This window comes from Eurosta solidaginis, chromosome 1 (genome assembly GCF_040869045.1).
Source record: "Eurosta solidaginis isolate ZX-2024a chromosome 1, ASM4086904v1, whole genome shotgun sequence".
Lineage (NCBI taxonomy): Eukaryota > Metazoa > Arthropoda > Insecta > Diptera > Tephritidae > Eurosta > Eurosta solidaginis.
In genome coordinates, this window is record NC_090319.1 from 85,349,241 (window position 1) to 85,369,039 (window position 19,799).

Here is a 19,799-nt window from a genome sequence, read left to right on the forward strand (position 1 = left end):
TTCCCTACAAAATTCGAATCTATTATTATTTCATTAGTAGCTAATCGAATGCCTAATGAAGTCAAAAGCACAATGCAACTCTGTTGGCAGCGTTCCGCTTCCGTTTCCGCTTCTTAGTTTTCAAAGCAAATGTCATTGCTGCATGGCGGAACGATACAAGGTGGCCGCATCGAACAGCTGATTATAACCTTTTTTATTTGATTTGATACATCAACTGCCGGCACAGTACGATTTTGACATTTGTCCATCGAATTTACAAGTACATGGAATTTTGTTTGTTTGTAGGTATGTCACCATGCTCCCACCTTGTATCGTTCTGCCATGATTGTCTGTCTCATCCTTCATACTAATCGAGCAGTTACTTCTGTGTGAAAGCAAAAAATTTACGATTTCATTAGCAGGTGAAATGAGATCATTAAGTTTCTGTGTGAAAACAGTATAAAGGCTGGTACCCACTTGCTGTTAATTTCTTAACTTCCGCTAATTATATTGAGAATTAAAGCCATGGCAAAGTTGACGTATCCATATCTGCAAAAAACAGCTGATCCAACCAACCTTATGGAAAGCAACAAGGGGAATTCAGTAACAGGTGTTGTTATCCCAACAGTTGCTTGCCTTTTCTTGATGATCATACAGCGCCTTATAATTTAGTATGTCAGTTAATCGAAATCAATTAAAAAAATCAATTAAAATTTTCTTTTAACTTGACATTCTTCTGCACTGCGAATTGGTTGAATTCGCTTTGCCTCCGCCTGGTATGGATTCGCCTTGGGAAAGCAATGTAATTAGCCAACGGTACCATACCATAACGCCCTAGACATAACCATACCATATCAACCAAATGGATTTTGGTTTATCACCATAGCCATAACCTATAAATATTTCATTTGGTGAATTCACTAATTTTGTGGATATTTTAATTATTGTTTTGGAAACGTTTTGACTAAGTAACTAATTATTTGTGGCATTTTAACACATTGATGGTTTAAGGGCCCATTACTGATACTTAGCATAGACTTGACTTGACTTGACAACTGTCACTTACAGTTATTTTAAATGAACATTGCATCTTACTGATTACTCAAAATTTAGCAACACTTAACTTGACTTAGAAGTGTGTTGAATTTTGATTTTCTATGTAAGTTCTAAGTGACGTTTACATTTTGAGATGCCATTTGTTTGTTTCCATATTATTTTGACATTTTGTCATACAAATTGACATTTGTTGATTATGATGTCAGATTGTATGCGCTAAGTGGAGTATAATCGTGGCTAAGTTGCCAAGTTTACGGCAAGTCAAGTCAAGTCTATGCTAAATATCAATAATGGGGCCTTAAGGCACCAATAACCGATGCAAATTAATATGGATAAGTAAAAATATGTTTATGACTATGACGTTATGACTATTTCAACTTTGTCAAGCCCTTTATGGATAATCAAACTGTGTAGAAATCTACATAAAGTTTGAAATAAAGCTTTGATTAAACTTTTACCAGGTTTTCTGCCAAAAAACTGCTACTAAATTTAAGTACCTATTGAATTTCGACTATGAGTAGATAGATATGTGGAGGAATTACTGCGACCATAAGTCTATTGTGTGGACATCTCGTTTAAAACATGTCGTCCCAACTGAATTTTCACAGGCAACTTAGTGGCTCCTTACAGCACATATTTTCTAGGAATCATACAAGTCGTCGTGCAAACTCCATGTGGAAGAGAGAACAAAGGAAGTATCCGCGGCACTTTGTGCATGCAAAATGATGCTAGGATGCACGTAGGACCTCTCTACGTAGACTCTATCTGCATGTAGGGGTTATCTATAGATCCTACAGGCTGACAGACCACTATTGTCTTTCAGGTGGTAATTGGCCATGAAGAAATCAGCTGAAATTCTCGAGGAAGCATGCTGAAGGTCACGAAAGGCCGAGGATTTGGAAAAAGAGGGTCTCTCACTTGATGCATCCACGGTAGACGTTCCAATCAAAATAAGACATAAGTTGCATATGAAGGAAAGGCGTGGAAAGAAGCACTGGACTTCAAAAATATCTGTATACCGATGGTTCGTAGCTAACGGAAGCGGCCTGTTTACTTTGCCGTTCCCAAAATAAGTAGATCGTACAGACTGCTAGACGACTATTTTCTTTCAGGTGGAAATTGGCCATGAAGCAACCAGCCGAAATTCTCGAGGAAGCAATAATTCCACACAGTATTTCTTCAAAAAGCGGCCTGGAAGGCAAACAAGCATTGGGGAGGCTTCGGTAAGGTCAGACCATACATCTATACTGGATTCCTGGTCATGAAAGGATAGAAGGTAATGAAAAGGCCCTTGAGTTGGCAAAAGAGGGTCCTGCACTTGATGAATCGACGAAAGATGTCCCAAAAAAAAGAAAAGAGGAGTTGTATCCGACACATAAAGCAGGAAAGGCGTGGAAAGAAGCACGGGACTTCAAAAATATGCAAAATCTTACTGAAATCCTACAATATACGACACACAAAGTTGCTTCTATCTTTAAAGCGAGGAACTTAAGGCTAGTGATAAGCGTACACTCTGGCATCACATGCTTATAATGAGCGGGCAGCAGGAGGAAGCGGTTGAGCCAAAGGGGATTGATATAATAAGAGACATCAGTTCATACTTTTTGTGAAATTTATTTGTAATGTCCATTTGAGGGGCAATTTTAAATTGCTTCTACATATTTTCATGAGGTATTTTTGATTGTTTTAAGGGGTCGTATTAATTAAACAATTCATCCTCTTTCCAACAGTCACAATATATATGATTTAATCGGGGATTGCCCGTATTGCTTTTTTAAATGTATGAAAACATTTATTTGATAAATAGAACAAAAACAGCAACAACACCAAAGTTTCTTTGAAAACCGCCGTACCAACAAGCATAGCTTTAACACATAATTGCATACGAAGTATGCAATGTGTAAAAGATTAAAATATGCAAAAGAAGGCAATTGGGAAAAACTTAACAACAGCTAAGGCATGACGTAGCTGAATGCGTTTGTAACCATTTCAACTATCGTAGGAGTGCGGGTTCGACTCCCACTCCCGGGAGAAAAGGCTTTGAAGAGATTTACAAGGTATAATCGAAACAGCTGTCGCCTTGTCCGTCCTGATGTCACGTTGTTTAAATTTCTCCCAAATTATTAAATAAATTATAAAATTAAAAAAATTGCTTCAAATAAATGTTTTCATACATTTAAAAAAGCAATACGGGCAATCCCCGATTACATCATACAAACATACAAAATTGGTTAATTCGTTGTAGTTCTATAAATAGAACAAAAACAGCAACAATACCAAAGTTTCTTTGAAAACCGTCGTACCAACAAGCTTTGCCTTAACACATAATTGCATACGAAGTATGCAATGTGTAAAAGATTAAAATATGCAAAAGAAGGCAATTGGGAAAAACTTTACAACAACTAAGGCATGACATTGCTGAATGGGTTTGTAACCATTTCAACTATCGTAGGAGTGCGGGTTCGACTCCCACTCCCGGGAGAAAAGGCTTTGAAGAGATTTACAAGGTATAATCGAAACAGCTGTTGCCTTGTCCGTCCTGATGTCACGTTGTTTAAATTTGTCCCAAATTATTAAATCACAATATATATTGATATAAACTTCTTAAAAATGTGTAGAAGCTAATTTTCTAATACCCGCCAATCTGGTACTTTACAAATGAAAATCGAACTGAGGTCTCTTTTATGTCAATCCTCTTTGGTTGAGCACGTGTTTTGTTCGTTTCATTGAAGATGGTTTTCTGTCACTGATCGTAAAACGTAATACGGCCTTGGTAACACCATGGACACATTCAGTCTATGTAAGACCAGTTAAACCAAATACCATTTACCTAGCATTTTTTGTATTTCCTTTTGCCTGGAGATGGCGTCGCATTCCAGGAGAACGTCTTCGACAGTCCCGTATTCAACACATGTGATCATTGGATTACTATTGCAATTATTATGCCAGATTTACTTACAACGCTTGTCGCGTTGCTTCGCTTTGCCGGTCTGCACTAAACTTGTGTACTTACATACTCGTATAGGTGCGACCATACATTGAACTCATATGACAGTCGGAGCAAGGCAACAAAGCGTTCTATGTAAATCCGCCCATACAATTTTTTAAAAGGCTATCCCAGATTTTGTTCTATAACCTATCAGCAAAAACGTTTTCTTTTCTGGCTATAGTGTTACGCTTTTTGTGCGCCGCGCAAGGGTTCTTGTTCTATTCTAAAAAAACAGGCAACGCCTTTACGGGGTATTTCGTTGTTTTGTGAAAATTGTTGCCTGCTCGCAACGCAAAAGCGTTACACTTTTACCCTGTATAAAATGGCGGTGTGGCAGTGCAACTCTATGAAACTCTCGCTCTCGAAATTCGCTCTTGAGTTCCACATCATTGTGAATGATAACTAAGTGTGATATCTTCTGCATAGACGTCAAAATTCCACAGTGATTGGATCACCTGATTTGTAATTGCCTATCGCTGTCTCATTCTGTATCTCTCTCTATCACCCGCTGAAGATGGGCGCCGCCATATTGAACACTCTGTCAAAACGCTAAAAAGTAGCCATATTGAACATCCTGTCAGGGAGTTGACAGATAAGATATCACACTTACGCCCTGATTCTAGTGTGGTAACAACATTCTTCACCACGGTAACGAAATCATGTGCCAACTTTTTCACCCTTTTGGTATTCTACCCGCGAAAGTAGCCGGATAATTTTATACCCGCAAAAGTAGGTGGTTATATCGAAATAACCACACAACAGCTGTTGTTTAGAAAAAGGAAAAACTGAAAAATAAAGAACTGCAAGCGCAAATAAGTAAAGATAATAGTAAAAATGTGTTGCCTCTTGCTATACATATTTGTTTACATTATGTACTTTCACAGAATAAATTACAATATATACCTATGTAGAAACTTATCATACATAAAATGCATATACACATCGTCCCGTTTATTCATTAACCTCGTATCTACAAGCGAACACGGTTGCCACACCATGTTTTCATGTGGGACCAAAATTCATCGAAAAAAGGACCAAATTTTTGTTTTATTTTATTAGTATAAAATACAAAACTTTAGGATATTTCCATATAAAATTTTACCAAAACATAGTGAAGACTTTCCTTTAATTCAAGCTGAACAAACAAATATATGTGGATGCAACCAAAAAGGTACTAAATTTTGCATAAGATAAGTCTATGTCTTTCACCAACCAAACGTTGTGAACCTAGTTTTGGTCACAAATCTCTTGGTTCTAGCATTATGTTATTGATTGCAATGAAATAAAATGTAGAGTGCAGTTAGGTTTTAGTAAGAAACGGTTCAAAACTTGCGTTCTGGTGTTGCCGAACTATGTATGTGGAAAACTCAGTAAATCATAAATGAAACTAGGCAATTTTGTTAATGCTATTTTTATAGATGCTTACTTTTTCCCTTAACGTTTAAACTTAATATCAGAGCCTAGATTCAGTTCTGCTAGCACCTACGGGAATAATTTTATACAAAACATTTCTTCCGAAATCATATCTCTTCCTTATGTCTTCGAGTTAAAATATTTCTTGTGCCAAGATACTTAGTTTTCAATTACCTTGCGTGGCTTAACACCACAATAGTCCTGGAATTCCTTGAACTCATTGAGCTGGGTGAGAAAGTTTTAAATATCAACGTGCCAAACGAAAAGTAATGTACAGAATTTCTTCGTATACATTTTGAAAGTGTTAGGGTCACGGCAGAGTGCTCGCTATAATGCATATATGACACTACTTTATTTTTCTTTGGATTCCAAGCTAAAAAAAACTTACGAAACTTTATCGGAACTTCAAACCACAAAAACATTTCCTATCATGAAAAAACGAGACCACTATTCTCCTAAAATTAGTGAGCTTGACATGTTTTTGTTTATGTTTTACATTTTATTTTTACATTAACGCTTTTAACAATGCAAATAACACGCGAAAATTACTTTGGTCTCAAATGGTTCACTTTTTTCACAAGAAAGTTGATTTTAATTGTGTTTTTACTTTCAAACTAAAAACAAAATTTTCATGTGTCAGAAAAAAATAAAGAAAAAACGGCCGAATGTCAGAAAAACGTATCGAAATACAAACTGGCTCGTTTGTTTTTAATGAACTAGATGGTATTTTCCTTGTATTTCGTTAGGTTTTTCAAATATGATTTACACACTTACACCAGTACTGAAGCCGTATTAGGAGGGAGTGCGAAAAAAAATTTAAGATAAAATACAAGAAAAAATACACGAAAATAAAGTAGTGTCATATAGGTATAAGCTATGCTAGGCGAGAAGCAATTTTTATTTTCATATATTTTACATAGTGTTGTATAACCGATCGAAATATCTAGCCGTTATTACTTAATATTGTTATAAAACAAAATTTTTTTTTGATTAGTCGGTTATTTCATCAACAATTAACGAAAATGTGTTTACCAACACTTTTCTTTTTAATGCCTGGCATAAATTATATCCTGCTATTGTTCTGGTACATTTTATTGACTGAGCAATTTTTTATGGTGAGAGTTCCATTGAAGTAAATTCAAAATTATATGGGGGCTAACGAAAGTGTGGCGAATTTTTGGGCAATATTGTGAATTTTTACCTCAGTGAAAAGAAAGAAAAGTACCAATCGTGGCTACTGCCTAAAAAGGACCAAAATTGAAGTAAATGGACCAGCGGACCAAATGGGGTTGGAAGGGACCATTTTTGGTCCAAATGGACCAAAGTGGCAACCTTGAAAGCGAAGAAAATTACCTTTCAAATTTCTCCACAGACACTGGTGAGCTTTTCGGTGATGACAGCGTTACCACTTTGGCCAGAATCGTGTATAAAAGAACTGGTAACGATATTCGGTTACATAATGTTCTGGGTACTATTTTACCGGTAACGCTCAGAATCGGGGCGTAAGTCATCATTCACAATGTTCCACTTATACTCTGTTAAGGCTCCATTACTGATACTTAGCATAGACTTGACTTGGCTTGCGAACTGTCACTTACAGTTCTGTTAAATGAACATTGCATGTTACTGATTACCAAAGAAATTGAAATTGCCTGCCAAAAAGCATCCCAATTTCGGCATAGATTGTACCGAAAGAGAAACAAAGTAGGCAAGACAAGATGATTTTTATTCAATTTATTTGTATTTTGACATTTCTCGCCTTATCAAACATTACGAATGAAATTTTGTTAATTGCCTCACACCTAAGGATTTAAAGGCCGCCGCGGTTAAAATCAATTGGTAGAAGTAAATAAGGAATATAATTTTTTGCCGAAAAGCACCCCAATTTCGGCATACATTTTACCGAAAGAGTAACAAAGTAGACAAGATTCTAGGCAATATCATTTTTACTCATTCTTTTTATTTGTATTTTGACACTTCTCATATTTTACGCGGCGAAAATATGCTCGCCGCGGCTTGCATTTGGTGAATTTGGCAAACACGAAAAATAATGTGTGGCATGTGGTGAACTCCACTAATTTGTTCTTCTGGACTCAACTCGCTAAAAAGACTGTTATACCGACGTGTTCAACCTTCTTATAATTTCAATTTCTTTGTGATTACTCAAAACTTAATTTGACTTAGAAGTCTGTTGAATTTTGATTTTCTATGTAAGTTCTAAGTGACGTTTACATTTTGAGATGCCATTTGTTTGTTTCCATTTCATTTTGACATTTTGTCATACAAATTGACATTTATTTAAAAATAAATTTCAACACTGATTATGATGCCAGATTTTATGCGACAAGTGGAGTATAATCGTGGCTAAGTTGCCAAGTTTACGCCAAGTCAAGTCAAGTCTATGCTAAGTATCAGTAATGGGGGCTTTAGTATGAGTGCATAAATCACCTACCCATATTGCGCATTCACGAGTTCAAAATTGCTTCGTTCTGCGTAAAAACGTCACAGTTGACTGTTTGAGCGAATGAAAGAAAGAGCGAAAAAACAAGAGCTAAAGAAAATGACGTATGGATAGCCCATAAAAAAGAGATGATCTAATGTTTACATGCGCAATGCGCAATCTTTTTGTGTGATTTGTGAGATGAGTGAATATGGTGAGATAAAATGTTCTTTGCATGCACTGTAAATGTTGACATTTTTCTGGGGTAGGAGTAACACCATTAAGGCTTTACCATTTACTTAGGCAACAATTTATTTCAGAAAAGAAAACACTATTATTAGACTTATTAGTCTTAAGGGGCAATTAATGGTGACTTATAACCATAAAACCATAACCAAATAAAACAGCTGATCGCACCTACCTTATGGAAATTAATGTGGTCGATTAATGGTGCCATACCATAACGCTAACGCCATAACCATACCATAACCAACCAATTGGTTTTTGGATTCTCGCCATATCCATATCTAAAAATATTTGAGTTGGTGAATTTAATAACTTTTTGTAGATTTTATTCATTGTTTTGGATACGTTGTGACTAAGAGACTTATTTTTTGTGGAATATGTTTGTAATTTTTTGCGTTTTCTTTATTTTTATGAAATTTTCACGATTTTTAGGTTAAGGCACCATTAATCGATCACATTGGATTTGGTTATGGATATGGTTACGACTATGGCATTAGGGTTAAGGAAGTTTAATTGGCGCATTAAGTATTTGTGTGTTACGTCTCTAGCCAAGCTATCCGTTTGCTCCTTATACCTTCTACAACAGGACAATTGAACTATTTCAAAAAGAATTAAGGAAACATTTTTAGATCGTCATGTTTTACGAATGGACATTCGCAATAATAATAGCCTTAAAACTATTTTTCCAAATTTAAGGATAGCATTTTAAAACGCTTATTACACCGCATTTTGACATGACTCAAGAAACGTACTTTTTGTTGTCTTAAAAACGCTTCGGCCTAGTCAATAGGCGCAACCCTAACAAATTTTTATTAAACTTCCCTAAGGGGAGTTCAAGAAAAATAACAGTTTCAACGGTTTCTATTAGATGCATAAGATCCACATTTTAATTGAAAACATGTTTGGTGTCAACGGCTGAGTTGTGTGGTGCCGGTACTATTAACGGAGATGTTTCCTTATCCCTCTTGGAGGCGGGTCTAGATCAAGCAGATCAAGATGTCCTTGTTTGTGGCAATTCAGCTAAAGTTGTCCTTTCAGCATTTCTAAGGCCTAAAATATATAAACGCTTTTGTAGCAACAAAGCGTTCTATTTAAATCCGACTTAAGGGTCTAAGGCCACATTGCTCTGCCTAATTTTTTTGCATAATATTTTACATTTTAAAATCATGACACAAGCTGCACACAGCTAATTTTTGCACGGAGCCACTAATCCTTTTTCACCCTGTGTACGTATTCTAAATAAATAAAACACAATCATCATATAGCTTATTATAAACTTCATCTAAACAATATAATTACTCATTCTAGTACTTTTAATTACAGCTTTATTCCTAATAATTTTGTAATTTGGTTGCTTTTGAGGATTTGCTTTGAGTATAATTCATAACTTGAATATTTATAAGTGCGTAAAGATTTTCTACATAATATTGATAATACAAATGGTTTGCTCTTTTGTTATATATAATTGTACATAATTTATTTATTTGGATTACCACATAAAGTTTGCGTGTTATCATATTTAATTAATTTTTTTATGTATGCAGGTAAAGCTGAATTACAAATCTGTTACTAGTTTTTATGCAGATGTACATACGCATGTACTTATCTTATACTATATGCCGGGATTTAAGGCCGTGGTACAATGAAATTTTTTATATAGATGCGTTTAACACAAGCTTATGCATTACTAACACCGCCACAATCAACCAAGATGTTGCGTTTATAAATATGAAGGAACTTCCCAACAGCTGATTGCTTCTTCTTGATAATTTTCCATACAACACTTTGTACTGCAACCAAGGCGAATCCATACCAGGTGGTGGCAAAGCGAATTCAACCAATTTGCCGTGCAGAAGAATGCCAATTTAAAGCAAAATTTTCATTGATTTCGATTAACTGACATATTGGAGTACAAGGCGTTGTATGGAAAATTATCAAGAAGAAGCAATCAGCTGTTGGGATAACAACACCTGGTACTGAATTCGCCTAGACTGCAACATGTAAGTTAATCGACTTGAATTTGACTTGACATTCTTCTGTACGGCGAATTGGTTGAAATAGCTTTGCCACCACCTGGTATGGATTCGCCTTGCTTCAGACTAAGCAGTTGAAGTGTATTTCGCCTTGCCCATTCACATATAGAATTTCGCGTAGCACTGTTATAAACATTCTCCTTATACATACAACAAAAATACTTGATAACATATTTTGTGTCGTATTCATTTGTTATATCGCAGTTTTAATTGCGAAAAATGTTAGAAAAGTTAGCAACGAGTGGGAAAAATAATTTCACTTGCAAAGTGTGCCAGCATCCTTAGCCAAACCAAATGTCAAATTCTTCATCTTATGCTTTGCTTGCAACAAAAGTTGCAAGTTGGCTACTTTATCATGTCAGATGGCGCCAGTGTCGTTCAATCTACCGTTCTCCATAAAAATACGTGCAATCTACTCATAATGCATAAGATTGAGTTAAACGCATCTATATGAAAAACTGCTTATGTGACGGGGCTTTTAAAACTTTTTTGTGCTACCGGCTACAGTTTTCGGTACACCTTTGACATTTCTAATGCAGTCCAATCGTTTTGTCACGTGGCATTTTTCATATCAAAGTTTTAATAAAATTTTTCCATTTCTAACTTTAACTGTTTAAATTTATTAAATCTCATATTTTAACCTACACTGTCTACACTTGAGGTTTATTTGAAGTTCAATTTTTTTATTGGAAAAATTATAAATTGGGATAACATTAGGCAGTTTAGTTTTTAAAAAAATTGCAGCCACAAAGAGATTTGAAATTTTTGAGGAAACACTACCATTTTGTTTTTATTTTCTCTTTTGCTTTCATTAAATTTATTTTTTTCTTTGCGATGCTATCGACTGCTAAACATTTTATCTTTTCATAAGAGCAGTATATGCAACAATTTGCCATTTTAAATTATAAAATTTTAAAATTTTTTATTTTATACGTTTTTGTTAATAATGTTTCGTTGTTTAAGCCCATGCCATGATTTGGATGGTTAAATAAATTCCAACTACAATTTAAGGCTACACATTTTTAAACCATTTTTAAACAACTTTTGGCTGCATAACAGTCTTTTATAAGCTTATTGGTTTGACATTTCTGTTTTTGTATTTTTGCTTTTTTAAATTTTCTATTGAGTTTTGGTAATAATCATGGCTCAACTATATGGTTGGCGCATCTCACCAGCTGATTTTATTTTTTTTCATTTCACTGGAGTAGGGATTGTCAGAAGGAGATGGAAAACTCAAAAGGAAACCTACACATTGACAATATTTTCTTACTACACACAAAAGCTGCTAAGTTTTATGTTTTCATTCCATTACATTTGTTTAACACCAACACGTTGATTTTGACAACGTATGTTGTTGCTGTAGAGATGAGCCAACCATATAGTTGAGCGATGGTAATAATCCTGCTTTCCCTAAAAATCTTTCAAATACCTATATTTTATGGTCTGCTTTTTTCAACTTTCAAAACTATTATACATAAATAATTATGAGAGCATGCATGTAAAACCTTTTGTAAATATAGTTGGGTAATTCTGATTATTATACAAAATTTTTAAAAATTTATATATTCATTTTGTTGGCCTAATTTTAGGGAGGTACGGTTATTCTTGAATTAATTTGGAGGTAATTTGTGGTTGAAAGTGTAAATCCTCCAAATTTTTCTTCTACTTTTTGGTATAAAATATTTTCAAAAACTTCTTTTCGGAAGATATGTTTCGATTTTTTATTCGTTGTAGGTGGGTTTAGCTAATATGTTTATGGAATAACAACAAATATTAAAACTTATATTTGCTGCCAAAATTTCAGCGTTAAATTCTGTCAAACAATTTTCAAAAAAATCTATCAGTCCAAACGGCAGACCATTTTTTTAATCAATTGTTCTCATACAACTGAAATAGAATACAATATTGAACGATGTCATAAATGGGTTATGACCGGATTTACATAGAAAGCTTACAAAGAACGCTATATATCAAAAATATCTCAACCTTTTACTTCACGTTTTCTTCAATAAACTCTGCATAGAAGGCTATATCTGAATCCACATATTGAACTCAACTGTCAAGTTCAAGCAATGTAAATCTGGCTAATGAGCTTACAGTTATTTCAAAAAGTATCTAATTTAATGTCCAATGTGCACCTGTCTTGTCCAAAACAGTGCTTTTATTTGTTTCTACACAAAACGTATGCTAACTTTAAATTTCTGACTCCTAATTCGAGCGTAGCAGCAGCACTTTTTTGACACTGAGTTCTAGGTAAAAGGTAAATCGGACCCATGATTCAATCAGAAGAGGTTTGCTCGACAGACGAATTTTTTGACAATTGCAGCCATTTTGCTCCCAAATCGAATTGACATCCGTTAACAGTGTTGTTTCTTTGCAATTTTTCGAAAAATATTAGTAGTAGAAATAGGAAGCAATCAGTTTACAAATCCCCGATAAGTACTGAAGTGCATAATTCCTTAGAACATTTATTTTAATTTTATGATGAATTTATTAACTATGCCATGATCTATTAGTGTGGCTGAACATAGGTAATTTTTTGAAAAGTACGGACATCAAGGAATCGTGCACTTTCGTAAAACCACTTCAAAATTCATCGTTCAACGTCAAAAACTCGACTAGTAAATCGATTTACGTAAAAATGTAATTAGTAAATATCGGAGATGCCATAACGAAATGTACTTATTGAGCATGTTAACTTATTCATTCCGTGCGTTCGGAAAATTCGTCACCATTTAAGAATTTGGGGAATCGGTTTATATTTGGAATATTATGTAGTATATACTTATTTGATATATTTGGACTTCGTGAGGTAGTATGAAACGAACGTGTTCCGAATATTCTAAATTAACGGAAGACTTCCATGAATACTCAACGTAAAGGAGCTTTCCGAAATTTCAGAGTAAAAAGGTGAATACTCCCTGTGTAGCAGGACCGCATAAAAGCTGAACTCTTCTGTCAAAGTCAAGACCGGAATATAAAGTTCTAAGACAATAAGCCATTTTCTTTTACATTTTTTTTGGCAGACCATGTCGGCTGCCTTTTAAATATAGTCCTATCTCAAAACATTTTTCAAAAACTTCCCATTTCATGATTTGTCACAAAAACGCCCTTTTTTAGAATTAGATTGAAGAACGCCTCAGAATGATTTTCATTTACACTCCCTTATGTTAAAATGCATTGAACTTATGCTCATATAGGGAGTTTTTGAAACAAATTGTGATAGTGGATTTTTGAATAAAATTCTAAACCAACATAGCTCTTTATAAATTCATGAAATATTTAGTAGAAAATTAATTATTTCCTCCAAAACCTGTTGCCATTTACAAATTTTTTATCAATACTAATATACTACTAAAGGTACTTTTGTACTACAATTTTCGCTAAAGGGGATTGAATTATTACCCGTTTTCCTTACTTCGTAAAAGCAACCGTCCAGATTTTTCAATTTGGGAGTGTCAAAGTTCTGCCGTCATTGAAGAACAAACCTCTAGTAATTGAATCATGAATCGGACCTTCCAGGTTAGACGAGTGAAAAAGCTTTTGCTTGGTATGACACATTTTCAATCAGGTTTTAAAATAAATTGGTTTTTAATTGTCAAAGTCAAAGTCAAAGCTGCTAAAGCCAAAACGTAAAAACTGTTTAAACAGACATATTTGACTGCTAATAATCTATCTCCTAAAGATGGGACAAATTTAAACATATTGAAAAAAGCTAGTCGATTATCTTGTGAAAATATAATACAAATTAGCAATAACGTAAGAGCTAAGTAGGTGTAAAAAATTCAAATAAGAACCTTTATTGGTTTGTTACGAATTGACGACCATATTTCCCGCTAAACACGAAAATGGACATTCAAAATTCATATTGCTTTTCTTTAACTATTCAGCTATAGTCACGGATAAAAATTGATTCGACTGAGAAATTGTAGTCGTTCCTCGAAAATCGCCGGATCAGCCATCATCATCGCGCTTCCGATTAGAGGTGACACCTTAGGGGTGGTACTTCGTCTATGAAAAACAATCGGCATCTCTAAAATTTGTTCATAATAGCTGTGTTTTTTTTTCAAGTATATATACGTTTACGCTTAAACTTTATATGGACTCCTAAGCGTCAAATTTTAAATACACCTCTGAAATTGCTACGCATAAAATTAATACAACAAAATTTCAATACGCATTATACTCAGATGTAACTGAAATATGTGTCCATGTTTCACCCTCTGCACTCATTTGATGTATTCTATGCGCGACCACTATTTATCACAACTGACTCAGCTATATGTTATACACAGAAATACAACAGAGGGTTGTGTCTCCGCTTTTCGGTACACCCTGTGCTGTAGCTACTTGCCGCTAGATGGGTCTCCTAAGCATTATCTAAGCGACGATAGGCGTTTTTTTCACGCGCTATAACTGATTATAGAAGGCTAATAACTGATTATAGAAGGAAAAAATGTATATGGGAAATCTAGTTTTTTAAGTAACGATTAGGAATTAAGTACAAAAATGAAGGTAGTCCCGTTATATGTAAACTAGGTCTTAAAAAAATAAATAAATACTTGCCGCGATTTACCTTCGAGGAGATTTATGACGAACATTTCGTTCCATTTGCGGCGTGTGCTTTTAATTTTCCCTACAAATTGGCGTAACGGGACTTACACATTTTTAGCAGACTCCGAACGGCATCTGCAAGGAAGATGAATTTTCACTAAGATGCTTTTCATGACAGAAATACACACGGAGTGTTTGCCAAATTACATCCGATGTTTGATGTTACTCTGTCCGGGAGTTGAACCCATAGTGTACCTATACAAGTGTGTTCACTAAGCGATAAACGTCAAAACTACAAACAGCCTCGCTCACCTGATGGAAATCTCAGGTCTAGAGTCGCATTTTTGGTCTCAACGACAACATTTTTGACTACCAATCGTCTCGACTTTTTCAATTTTTCAATCATTCGGCGCATTCGGTAATGGTATCCATTTTGAATTCGCTGTCATTCCGAATCCAGCGAGTGCCTGTCAGAATGCTTGACAGATAAGTCAACACACTTGTACTTGTACACTATGGTTGACGTTTATCGCTTAGTGAACACACTTGTATAGGTACACTATGGGTTCAACTCCCGGACAAAGTAACATCAAACATCGGATGTAATTTGGCAAATACTCCGTGTGTATTTCTGTCATGAAAAGCATCATTCGGCGCATTTGGTAATGGTATCCATTTTGAATTCGCTGTCATTCCGAATCCAGCGAGTGCCTGTCAGAACCTGGTTGAACCCATAGTGTACAAGTACAAGTGTGTTGACTTATCTGTCAAGCATTCTGACAGGCACTCGCTGGATTCGGAATGACAGCGAATTCAAAATGGATACCATTACCGAATGCGCCGAATGATTGAAAAATTGAAAAAGTCGAGACGATTGGTAGACAAAAATGTTGTCGTTGAGACCAAAAATGCGACTCTAGACCTGAGATTTCCATCAGGTGAGCGAGGCTGTTTGTAGTTTTGACGTTTATCGCTTAGTGAACACACTTGTATAGGTACACTATGGTTGAACCCAGGTCCTTCGGTGTGGTGGGCTTCATGGTCAGTGTCAAAATCATTGTAAACGTTAACAAGTAGCGAAACTCACAGTTGATCGCTCAAAATTAGCACACATGCAAACATTTTTAAAGGCCATATTACGAAAATCTCTAGAAAATTCAAGTTAAATATTAAACGAACATAAACTTTGCTATTTTCGGAATATATAGAATTAAGCAAACCTTATTCGCACTAATTAAGAGAAAGTTTTGCTTATATTTCTTTACATTTATATGTAATATTGATACAAAGATTGAATGTATATTGATGCAATGCAACTCTGTTCTTCATTCCACTCCATTCGACTGCCCTAATTTACTGTCTTCTACTCAATTCGCTACATACTTAAAATCAATTAAACAATAGTGAAAATTGTTCTTGATCTGTCAAATTTCAATTTTATACCATTTGGCATACGACATAATTCACAAAAGCAACAAGGCGAATTCATTATAGGTGGTGTTATCCCATAAGCTGATTGCTTATTCTTGATAATTTTCCATACAGAGCCTTGTACAACAAAATGTCAGTTAATCGAAATCTATGAAAATTTTCTTTGGACTTGACATTCTTCTGCACGGAGAATTGGTTGAATTCGCTTTGCCACCACTTGGTATGGATTCGCCTTGCAAAAGCAAAGAGGATAAATATAATAAGAGACGTCACTCGTTACTTTACGTAATGTTATTCGTTAGGGTAACCGCAGGTTTTTTTGGGGCGAAATGTGCATAAATAGCTTCTATACATTTCGTGGGGTATTTGTGTTTATTTTTCCAACTCTATTTAATTAATTAATTAATTCTTTTTCCAAAAATGACATTTGCATAAGGTGCCTACACGGCATGGATAAATGCGAGACAATTGAAAATGCCCCTCACAGAAAACATTGGACATCAATTTTTTGATTTCCAGCGAGTTACTCGCCACTCGTAGCAGACTGGTGGCTCTTATTTATTTATCCTCTTTGACAAAAGCATGTCATCACTATATCACTTTATGTAGTGCTTTCAACTTAAGAGATTTTTATAGTAACTTAACTGTTTTGAAAATGTTTTAACTTTTTGTTTTGAGAAAAAGTTTCGATTTTAATTGGCTAATTTATGCGTAAGCATACACAAGTACTCTCATAATATTGTTGATTCATGTTTTAATTTTATTGTTATTAATTATAACATTTTCTTTTGTTAAACACAATTAGTTTTAAATTTGGCATTAATCAGTATTTCAATGCTAGTTTATTACTACTACTTTTTTGCACTTCATTATAAATTTCAACTTCACAAAAAATGTAAATCTATTTTTGGTTGAGGTTTCAACATTATTATTAATTATTAATACGTAATATTAAGCTAAGCAAAATTTCAGTTTAAACTAAGTATGCGCGTCCTATGCTTTTGTCATCTGCATTATATATTTTTGTTTTATATTAGTAAGAACATTCTATTATTATGTTTCTTAAAATAGCAAAAAAACATATTCGCATTTGGGTATATATATGCATTTCTCTTTCTCTTATTAAAACATACAATTTATTTCTTTGTTGATTCGTTGTTTATAATACTCAATCGGCGTATATTTGGCTTATCGTAATCTTCCATTGAGATGCCACGTGAAAGTTTGCGTGAGCCATTCTGTCCATCTATTGATCCAGTAGAACATGTTGAGTAAGCACGACCACGATCAACGCCTGGCATAACAACAGATGTTAGAATACCTAGACCTTTGCAGAAGAGCAAAATGGACTGTGCCACTTTGGCGGGCTAGAGGAAGAAAAAAAAAAAAGAAAATTCATTCAAAATTTGTTTGAAACAAAGTCAGGAAAAAGTTTGGATACCGCTAAATAAAAGAAACTATTTCTATTTAATTTGAACTTAATTATGTAGATTAGTTGAGCTGAAAGGCCGCGGTTAATGAATAAAGCTTCCTTTTGAAGTCGAAATATCGACCAAAATTAAAATTTATGAATATAAAACAAACCAAAAGGAAGTTTTATTCATTAACCGCGGCCTTTCAGCTCAACTAATCTACATAATTAATTGCAACATTCAAGGCTACTAAATTTTATCAAGATTTAATTTGAACGGTATTTATGCACATTGCTTTTCATCTAGCATTACTTAATCTCTTATTCTCTCCAGCTATCACACTACTTCCTTTCCTTGCATCCGTATCTCTCTCTCTCTCTCTCTGAACGTATTTTCCTAAATTAAGCTCCATCCCACTCCTTTGATTTTCCCTCAATATTCTTTTCAACTATTTTGGTCTCTTCCAATATGTGTCAATTTCGCCTACTCTCTCACCACTTATTTCTATCTCTCTTTTCTTCCTGTCACACTATATTATCCCTTTCTCTTTTAAACACTTCCTCGCCTGTTTATTTTTGCCCTATTTCTTTGTTGTTTTTGGAGATTTTTTACTCCGTTCTTATTCATTTGTCTTTTACTCCCTCTTCCCTCTCCCATTTTTCCCATTCTTCCTGCTCTAACACACTACTTTTTCTACCAGTTGTAAATCCAAGAAAGGACTTCTTTCAGGCTCATCCCTTCAAACGGTGATATCTAGGTTAAATCAATGAAGGTACTACCTATAATACTAGTAGTAGACTATTTTTAAATTACTTTGTGTATATTTCTGAACATTTTTAAATATAATCTTCGGACTTTGTCGGCATTGTTCTTTGGGGCCACTTTAGAACTATTTTATTAAAATCAAATAATTTTCGACTGTCTTCGGAACAGTTTGGGATTGTTCTTTGGTATCGTTTTGGGAATGTCATTTTGGAACTATTTTGAAGTTGTTCTCGGAACTCTTTTGGGATTGTGTTAGGATTATGTCACAGCTATGTCGTGACTATTTCTGGACCGTTGCTCTCCTGAGAATGTTTTTTTTTTAATAATTATGGATCTGAGTATATTCGACCTAGACAAAGAATATTTGGTAAAAGCGTCATACACATAGGTTGATAGATTTTCGCGCAGACGAAGCCGTGGGTAAAGGATAGTACATTAAAAATCTGGAATATCAAGTACAAGGGTCAAGTACATCAGTAACTGAAAGTGCAGTACTACTAATTGTAAATAGAGTAAAATTAAAAATAAAACATAAATCGAGTTCAGGGTTTTGTGTAAATGGCCTAGTATCATTGTTTTTTAAAGTACACTAACAAAATACACGGCTATACATTTGCTACGTCAAAGCAAAAACGCAACATCAAAAACCGTAGTTTTTTCCCCAATATTGAATAGCACGATCCGTAGCTCCGTTGCTATAGCAAAGTTTTCCAAAATTCTGAACTACCTTATAACTATACAAGGCGCGATTACGAACAAGGAGATTTAGGCAGAGCTTCTCTTACACTTTTCTACTTAGTGGCGTTTGAAGGTGAAAATACGCTGCAAAAATATTTCATATCGTATTTTTCATAACACTGTCCTACTAAAGGAAATGTCTTATTACTATCAGCGAATATAGCGGGTAATAAATGGGAGCAACTTCGCCCCAAATTTGTTTTTTTTTTTATACTCAGCTGAGCAGAGTTCACAGAGTATATTAATTTTGTTCGCATAACGGTACCCCGTAACGGCATAAACTAATCGAGGTAAAAGTCTAGTTGAGGGGTCGACTGCTAATACGTTACCAAAAATATCGAGAGAGGTATCAAACGACGCGTCTTGACATCAGTATTAATAATCCGAAGGCGGAAAATTAAAGGTTTAACTGGTTAAGAAGATATTAACAAAAAACCTAAAAAAGACCCGTGGGCCCCTCCGAAACCGGGGGTTGTATCCATAGTATTTTTGCGCAGAACACCTTACTGCGTTGGCGGCCTTTGGCCGCGCCTATAAAAAATTACCCTGGGTGGGTCCAACACCGGTTTGGAGACCAAAACTATATCCGCGCAAAGCACTTATGTCCACAATTTTTTTTGGGTACCACAACATTACAACAACCACATGAAAATCGCCAACTTCAACTGCAAATATCTCTGGACAGAGATACAATTTTTATTTTCCGCCTTCGGATTATTGTTCTTAAGATTAATACGCGTCTT

General features: G+C 34.8%; 1 protein-coding gene across 1 annotated transcript in view; it reads right to left on the reverse strand.

The window, feature by feature from the left end:
• Positions 1 to 9,383: 9,383 nt before the first annotated feature.
• The window catches only part of LOC137236394 (uncharacterized protein ZK1073.1), a 469,888-nt gene continuing 459,472 nt past the window's right edge, over positions 9,384 to 19,799 (reverse strand). Inside the window, exon 11 of the mRNA XM_067758971.1 lies at positions 9,384 to 17,508. Within this exon, the coding sequence (XP_067615072.1) occupies positions 17,278 to 17,508 (231 nt within the window). The 3' untranslated portion in view covers positions 9,384 to 17,277. The remainder of the gene's footprint in view (positions 17,509 to 19,799) is intronic.